The 9,217-nt window shown below is 39.0% G+C and overlaps 2 protein-coding genes across 2 annotated transcripts; both read right to left on the bottom strand.

Annotated features, from left to right (window-relative positions):
* Positions 1-3,109: 3,109 nt before the first annotated feature.
* Positions 3,110-8,222, bottom strand: LOC118489263. Its single transcript, XM_035986997.1, has 2 exons — positions 7,949-8,222; positions 3,110-7,521 (listed from the first exon to the last, which is right to left on the bottom strand). Exon 2 carries the CDS (start codon positions 7,519-7,521, stop codon positions 6,175-6,177), a length of 1,347 nt encoding a protein of 448 aa, XP_035842890.1. The 5' UTR covers positions 7,949-8,222; the 3' UTR covers positions 3,110-6,174.
* Positions 8,166-8,843, bottom strand: LOC110885845 (putative uncharacterized protein DDB_G0290521). Its single transcript, XM_022133599.1, has one exon. The coding sequence runs from the start codon at positions 8,841-8,843 to the stop codon at positions 8,166-8,168; it is 678 nt and encodes a 225-aa protein (XP_021989291.1).
* Positions 8,844-9,217: the final 374 nt, after the last annotated feature.

Below are 9,217 nucleotides of genomic sequence, written 5' to 3'. Positions count from 1 at the left end.
AATCATTGTTGTTGTTGAAAGGATTCTGAGCTCCACTTGCTTCACGGTTAGTGCATTCCCTCTTGAAGTGTCCTTTCTCCCTGCACCGAAAACAAGTGACTTTAGATTTGTCAAAACCTAAAGTAGAAACATTAGCATCACGAAGATCATCTCTCCCCGTTATCTACTTAAATTTCTCAGCTCTCCTTAGCACGCTAGCCAAACACCACTTTATGTCCATCAACTCCATCTCTTCAGCGTCTATCTGGTCGTAGTCTTCTTTGGTTAACATTGGATTCCCGATACGACCTGCAACAAGACAAGTATAAGATTCCAAAACCATTCCTAATAAAGACATTTGACTTTTGGCAACTTCTTCAGAATAATCTTGATCATTTTCAAGATTTAAAACAATGTTGCACTGAAGTTTTCTGCCATTTTTCGTTGCTGAAATGTTTGGATCAAAAGACGGAAATGATGTGAAACTTGTTTTGCTGTTTGATCCTGATGATGAACCTCTAGGAGAATTCTTGGCATTGAAAGCAGTCTCTATTTTTGGAGATGGATTGGTAGATTTCGCGTTTACCCCTGCTTTGTAATACAATCCAATATCTTGTTCACCATCAAAATCTTTCATTCTAACAATCTTTCTCTGCTCCATTTCCTGAGCTTCTAACTTTTCAATGAATTTGCTCAATGTCAAGTCTTTAAACCCCTTTTTGTTTCTCAACATCATCAAAAACATTCCCCAAGTTTCATAGGGTAATGCATCAGCCAATTTTTCAATCAATTCATCATTTGTTTTTGTGTTGCTCAATCTTTTCATGCACATTACCAAATTACAATATCGTTCAATGAGTTCTTTTGTAGTTTCATTCTTCAATCTAAGAAATAAATCAAACTCTTTCTTTAGAAGTGATTTCTTGTTTTTAACCATCTCTTCACTTCCTTTAAATTTTGATTTTAACGCTTTCCAGATCGAGTATGAACTCCCATTCTGCTGCAATAACACTAAAATATCTTCCTTTATGGCTTGGTGTAGCAAACTTAGCATCATTTTCTCGTTTTTGTATTTATTTTTATCATCTCCAATCAAATCTTTAATCGCAACCTCTTCATCATCGTCGTTCTTTGGTCTAACGTACTTCGTTTCCACACATTCCCAAGCATCCAAGTAGTTTGCTTGTACCCAATTTTCAAACCGTTCTTGCCATCCTTTATATTCCTCGATGTTCAATAGTTTGGGCGGTTTTTGCATTGTTCCCGTTTCGTTTTCCAACATCGTGTTTTGAACAATACTCATTGGGGTAACTGGTGTAGCGAATGCATTGAAAAATTCCTCGTCCATTTCCAAATTTTTATCAAATTTCACAACTGTCCTTATAAGCGAACCGGATGAACACAAAAGCGAAACTGTTTACAAAAGCGAAACTTCCTGGATTGTTCTTTGAAGCGAAACCACTGAGTACACACGAGCGGAACTACTTGATCCTTGAAGCGGATCTACTCGGTTCAGATAAGCGGAACTATTAAGTACGGAAGAGCGGAACTGTCTGTTCAAGCGGAACTCTTGAGCGGAACTACAAAGTGTCGTAGAAGCGGAACTTTGAAGCAGAACCACTGAACGTTAAAGCGAAACTTCCGAACTTATGTAACAATAAGCGGACCTAACACGTTCTTTGAAGCGGAACCTCCTGATGAAGTGTATCTAGAAGCGGAACTAACCCTGTCACAAAAGCGAAACTATGGAGTGTCCGTATAAGTGGAACTAACTCGGAAGCTAATTTGACCCATTTTTATGTGAATTTTAACATCAAACTTTCCAGGGTTTGTCTATATACTGTTACGCACAATCCATGAAAATTTGAGCCGATTTTGACCAGTGAAACTTTCTGAACTGAAAAAAGAAGGTGTAGAAGTAAGAAAAACGAGTCGAATTCCAGCTATTCTCTGCAGAACTCCTCCTCCTGAAGCTCTGATACCACTTGTAGGATCATTTCTCGACCCGAACGAGTCGTTCAGAGGATATTCTATCAAATACAGATGCGGAAAATAAGTATTTGACTTAGGAACAGCTAGCAAATCACTTTAAACTTCTATTTGCATTGATTTCTGACAGTTTACATTCAAATCCTGGACCGGCAGCACTTCGGTACAGTTTTCAAGAACTTCTCCAAATGTTTCGCTTATTAGGCTATATATAGTGTTCAAGGTTCCGCTTCAACATACATTGACACACAAGCGAAACCTTCAAACTGACACTCAAGCGGAACTACAATGACACATAAGCGAAACCTCTCCTATGTGTCCCTATAAGCGAAACCTATTACAAACACATATAGAATCTCCTGTTTTCTAGTAAGATGTGCCCTGATCTAACATTCTAAGACTAAGACTCGATACAAGACGAAGTCGATAGATGCATGCACCAACAAAACTCATGTTGTCAGCCACTAATTATTTATTAGTTGATTTTTTATTTTTAGATTGGTATGATACAATGTTATGTGTTTATGTGTTGGATCATATTTGGACTGAGAGATCTAAAACAATTATATATTTTTTTTGTTAGTTATGCTAAAGATGAGATTTTGTACAAAACAAAAATTAACATGTTTTTGTATCTTGATTGCAGACACACTAAGTCATACATTAGTTAGACATAGAAGAAAAAAAGGGGTGATGTCTGTCGTAATGGACATGCAAAAACCTATTTAAACTAATAGTATAGAATAAGCAGGGTATCGAACCAAGGGAGGACTGTGGAAAGCGTTTTTATGCTAAGTATTGATTAACTGTTACTGAATTGAGAAATCGGGTTGTTGGATTATGTAAAAAATAAACTAAATTAACGAGTAAAAATTGTGATTTAATTCAATGGGAGAAAAGATGGTTCCTCCAGATTTCAGGCTTTGCAATTAGCTTCAATTATGTGTTTAATCAAAACATCCACATAGACATAAATGTTTAACCTAATTAACCAATTGTGATAACCAATGACTAAGTACTCCGGTCAATACATAACGGGAGGTTATCGAGTGATTATCAATTACAATTACAAACCCTAATCCCATGTCAAATATATCCCAATTACTAGAACTCTCGGGAACTGAATGCTTAGAAATCAAGGTTTAAATAAATGCAACCAGTTACAATCAGTCAATTAAATCCATGGTGAAAAGCATCGAATGCTTAGATCACCAAGTTACAATGATTAAAAACACATAAAAGTACCTAATTACACAAACCCTCCATCCGGAGGAAACCACAAAAAGTTTAGCCGCTCATCTCACACGAAGAATCTTCAAAAGCTTGAATTGATGAAGAAATCATGGTTGATTCGGTGATGGAATTGAGAATCTTGATGGAATTGGATGGAAGAAACCTTGAATCTTGAGTATCTTGAAGCTTAGGATCGATTGTGTGTGTTTGATGATGAGAAACTAGTGTTTTTTAACTTATAAAAGCCCATAAAAATCACTAAATTCGCGACCCCCTATTGCCCAGCTTCACCCACAGTTCAGAACCGTGGGTCACGGTTTACCTTTGCTGCACGAACAGGGATTCTGAAAAGGGAGTCACAGTCTGAAGTGTGGGTCACGGTATAGACTTGCTGTTGGTTTTATAACTATACAATCCTGAACCATGACCCATGGTTTACAAACCATGGGTGAGAACGTGAATTGCCTCACTTTTCTCCAACAATTGTGCAACTTTCATAGAATGGCAAGATTGGTCCCCCAACTAAACTCCCATCATCTTCTTAACATAAACCCATCATATAACTTCCGTTTAATGACCCGGAGACCCCTCAAACTTCAATATCACTTATATCTTCAATATTTAAACTATGATTAACTTCCAATTAATTACCAAACGGCCCCTATACTTTGTAGAATCTCATTTCTTGCACATTTAGACACCAAGCAACTTCCAATTAAGTACCGAATGGTCCCTGGACTTTGTTCTTTCATACTCCTTTCACTCGTGAACCTTCATATCACCCGAGCAAACTTCAATATTCATCCTCGAGCTGCAATATCCCATACAAAGCTCAAAACTTCATCTTTAACCATCGTAAATGCACCGATTTACGTGTTTTACCTACAAATCACCAAAATCTCATAGTTACTTCATTCTAAGCAAGTAAACACGTCAAATACACATAAAACATGATAATTAACCACTCTAAAGCTCGGGTTTCACCCTCTCCATCACATTCCCACACTTGCCTTTGCTTGTCCCCAAGCAAACCAACTAGAACTAGTCACCATAGCAACACCACCTCTAAACCTCTTAACCGATTCAACCTGTTCAGTCCCAAGTCATACCTATCCCATAGACTGACACACTTGAGATTGACAGTCTGACAAGCAAATGATGCAATTTTAAAAACTTAAGACTTGTCTATCTAAAGCTAACATGTTAACAATTAGACACATGCTACACACCCCTCACAATGTACTCTCCTCTTGGGTTAATATCTGGACTAGCGTGTAATGTGCTAGTATATAAATACTCAATAAGCAAACATGAAATCCTGCAATCATAGGCTTGTATGACAATCACACCTCCACTGTATCATCTAACTTGGCACATATCAAAAGGACTTTCGGGTTTTGGGCTTAGGGTAAAGGTAGGAAAATATTTTTAGGTTCTTTTTCTTTTCTAATTGGCTTACAAACAATAACCAAACTGTGATACTTTATTCAAACACATCTTATACTATTGGGTTGGTTTCTACCCAAGAACATAAACGATACTCACAATACTTATATTTTTTTTCTTTTTCATTTTTTCTTCATATTTTTCTATTTTTTCTTTTTCTTCATTTTTTTTCTTTCATAACAATATCATCACGGTCGGTTTTTCACAATAGATATTGGGCGAACAAACGAAAGGTAGTTAGGCTCAACAGGGCTACTAATGGAAATTTGGTGAATAACACAAAAGAAACACAAACACAAAGGGTGTAACGGGAAATCCTAATGCCTTTATCATATATGTGCACATGTCAAACCCACAGTCTTAGCATGCATCGAATCATACAAGTTCTAACACAGAATAACACATAGCCTGCACTCAACAAACGAATTCATCATATAATGTATCCTATCCGTCTACAGGCTCAAGATCTCACCAAGAAAATGTAAAAAGGTTGATGACATGTAGCATATGCAATTAAAACATGTTACCCCTAGATAGACATCTCTTTTCAACTTGTTTCCTATAAAACACTTGTCAAACCTACTCTCATGAAACTTAAAGGGATAACCATGACAAGGGACTACTCTAGTCTACTGCCGGTAAGAAGCCTATTAGTGATTGAAACTTTAGGTTTTCGTATCCAATTAGCTTGTTTAAGGCGATGAAAAATTTTAAAATTTTCAAAATTTTCAATTTTTTCATTTTCATCGATTTCAACCACTTTCAATCGCTTCAAAGCTTTATCCACAACTCCCTTCCCGGGCTCCCCCATCCCCACACTTGGGATACATTGTCCCCAATGTATGGTGCTTTTAAAATATAGCCCGGGAAACAAACCAACTATCCTAAATAAGCGGCTAACTCATACCAAAACAAACCAACGAAACACATCCCATAAAACGACACATAGAGTTTAAACACCACCAAGTACAAAACATGAAACAAAAATAAAATAAAATAAAATAAACAGACAGTTAATTGTTCAGAAAGGAAGGAGCACATGGACCTGAACATGTCAGAGAGTGCTCACTGATATGATGGACCCGGTGGCCCACCATAAAAACCGCCCAAATGCTCATAGAATGAGCTCATATCAAATATGTCTGCTAGATGCCCTCCTTGCTGCTCCTGTTGCTGTGCAGATGACGACTGAGGCTCTTGATGTTGTTGCTGCACAGGATACTCATACGGTGGTGGCCGGTACGAGTACGAACTCTGAAAATGTGGCTCCGAATACTGTCGCGGGAGCCACATTGAGCCATGTACTTGAGGCATCGGATGTCGAGGCATGCCTGGCTCATACGGAGGTAACTGACTATAATCCACATACGGTGGATTTTCAACAATGGGGACCTCGGCATAATAATCCAGATGCCTTCGAGTTTGATTCCTGTCATAAGCTTGCAAATTCAATTCCATCTGAGCATCCATATGCCTTACCTGATCAGATCGACGCATGTACGCCATCAACTCATCATGTTGTCGTTCTCAATTGACATCCTGCCTCGTCCCTTGATCATAGATAGCCTTCTGCCACAATTCCCAATCAGCATACTCAGGTGGCCGACTACTATCTACTCTCGCTTGCATCTCGTCATCAAACACTCCCCATGAATAACCCGAATGTCTCGGCTCATACTGTACCAGTTCTTCTGCTCGAACACTAGACCCCTCGCCACCAAGTTCTCCAGCTGCCCTTTTTCTTCTTATCAACTCCTCATCGCTGGAGTCTAAGTCATCCATTCCGCCCTGACTCGGTTTCTCCTTACCCCACTGTAAAATCTTCAACTTTGCTTTATCACTGAATTCAATTTTGTGCCACACTTTTGTTTGCTTGTATAAATGGTTCTCATGCAAGCAAACTTCGCTAAGTCGGTAAACTATATGCGGCCTATTGTACGGTTTCTCTTTTGGAAGCAAAGCTTGTTGTTTTTCTAACAACGCACTGATCAAGCGCACATGAGGTGTCAGTTTCTTTCCTTTTTGATTTCGGCATCTCCATACATTCAGCAACACCAGATGTCGAAAAGAGAACTTGATTTCTCCAGTCAGGATAGCATATAAAATTGGTATTTCCCATAACCTCAGCATCGATTTATCACCTACCCTCGGGCTCACATTCGCTGTCACAAAACTAAACAACAACCGTACCAACGGCTTAAGATGGTCTCGCTTCATTGTGACTTCTCCCTTCTCTAGCATAAACAATTCTCGGTGCATTACACTCTCACTGGCCAGATTTTTCTGATGCAAGAACAGATCATTTTCCTTGACATAGTTATAAAACTTATCTGCCTTTGAATCAAATGGGGCCAACTGTTTCAGGGTTGCAAATGACATTGTAGCCGGCTTCCCGTTCACCATGCCAGTCAATGTAGTGGTCTTCGGCGGGGTCGGCCCGTCATCCTTTGTCAGTGTGCTCATCCATTCTAAAACACTTTTCAAATAAATATCCCCGTTTTTGTTACCTTGAAATTCCATCATAGCCCCCCACCCAAGATCTTCTAACATCTTGTGGAAACCCAAAGCTTTGAAATCAGGCTTGTACACCACTTTCTCGAGAGCCAAATTAGCCTTAATCATCGATTCCGCACCCATTTTTTCATAATATAACTCCGGTTGATAGGCGGCGGCCATCTTGCTAAGCGATCCTTCCTTCCATTGAACCGTATACGGAACATGCGCAAGACCGTATTGCGGTTCTATGACCGCTGTTTGCAGTTCCTCCATTTCAGTGTCCCTAATTTCGATTCCAATGCCTCTCCTTTTCCTCTCTCTAGCCGGTGCGGCAGGCTCCACCGCTTTTTGTTTTCCTGCATCTCTCTTTCGACCCATCTGCGCACAATTAGCCAAACAACACAACACTTTATCAGTTTACTTCGGCTTAAAGCGCAATCAATAACAAGTGTATGTTCCCGTGAACATCCCCACACTTGTTCTACATCATGACCATACTTATTACTTCGTGAAATCATCACCTATAAGGTCCGATTCACTACTTTCAATAAGAACTTCAGAATTGTCATCATTAACGGCTTTTAAACAAGTCTTACATTATCATCAATGGTCATATGTTCATCTAAAACATGTGTATACCCCCACCCTTTTTAGTTCAGCAATTCAAGAACAATGTTCATCAATGTATGACTCCTAACACTTTTAATCAAACATAGTATGACTAATCATGCAAGAACCAAGAACAAAACAACTCACCATACCTTGACTTCATCGATTACAAAGAATGCAGGGGCGAAAATCATACCTTTCTGTCTTAGGAGGCTTGGAAAAACACTTATGTAACTTTAGATTCACGTTAGAAGAAAAAGCCCCAAATTTAGAAATTAGGGTTCTTCATGCTCGATATGATTCGTGAGATTCTGGATGTTTTCAGAGGAAACCGAGGTTACAGATGTGTTCCTCTCGAAAAAATACTCAAGTTAGAGCCTTGAATCACCCGATTTGGTCAAGGAACGAGCAAGTTATGAAGGTTGGAGGCTATGGAGTTCTTGAAAGAACTTGGTGACGAAGAAGAAGCATCTCACGTGATTTTGTGGTGAAAAGCTGCTGTAAGTTGACTTAGATGGATATAAACATGGATCGGGTGTTATTATTATGGTTTTATTCGTTTTATAATCCCACTTAACCGACCCGGTACGACATATCGCTGATGTTGACGCCGTTCTGTGGCCTACGTAGTTATCATATTCCTCATAGCCATCATCAAAATCACCTGAGTTATTTCCTTGATCATAAATGGTTGATCTATAAAGATTTGGCATTGGCTGACTTTGCTGTGAAATAACCGGTCGAGTGGCTTGCGGAATTGATGTTGCATTAGGTGCTTGAGTTTGAATCGGTGATGGAGTGTCATCAGGAATGATTCTAACATAAGGAGACGACTGCTGTAAATTGACAGTCTGGGTTGTAGTTGGGTGTTGAAGAGATGTTGTTTGGGTGGAAGTTGGTTGATTGTTATCAAAGTTTGGGAAAAAGGTTGAGAATGATAGTACTGGAGATGTAGAGGTAGGTCGTGTAGATTGCGGTTGTTGTGGTGGAATTGGTATGGTAGTGTTTGGTGAAGGTTGGGTAGGTGTTGGCGAGAATTGTTGTGGTTGTGAAGTTGCGGGTTGTTTCTCCGGTGTTGCTAAGTTCTCCATTGTTTTAAATGTTGGTATAGGTGATTGTAGGATCTTGTTCTCACGATGTAGTACTCGCTTTGTATGCTTTACTGTTCTTTCGATCTCTGGGTCGAACACTAATGGTGATGACTTCCCGGAATTTCGAGTATGATGCATACACTTACTAGATCACCTACACAAACAAAATCAAGAAAACCTCGCGTAAATCCGAACAAAACAGAACAAACTAAAAAGACACTATTTTTGGATTTTTTTTTTATTTTTTTTATTTTAACTAAAATTTAACACTAAACACTTTGCGCACGCCTCCCCGGCAACAGCGCCATTTTGATGTCTGTCGTAATGGACATGCAAAAACCTATTTAAAGTAATAGTATAGAATAAGCAGGGTA

Source organism: Helianthus annuus, chromosome 17 (assembly GCF_002127325.2).
Source record: "Helianthus annuus cultivar XRQ/B chromosome 17, HanXRQr2.0-SUNRISE, whole genome shotgun sequence".
NCBI classification, from domain to species: domain Eukaryota; kingdom Viridiplantae; phylum Streptophyta; class Magnoliopsida; order Asterales; family Asteraceae; genus Helianthus; species Helianthus annuus.
This window is presented reverse-complemented; position numbering and strand designations above follow the sequence as displayed.

Excerpts from the sequence above, each read along its gene's own strand:
- LOC118489263 (XM_035986997.1), bottom strand. The coding sequence starts at position 7,521 with ATGGGTCGAAAGAGAGATGCAGGAAAACAAAAAGCGGTGGAGCCTGCC.
- LOC110885845 (XM_022133599.1), bottom strand. The coding sequence starts at position 8,843 with ATGGAGAACTTAGCAACACCGGAGAAACAACCCGCAACTTCACAACCA.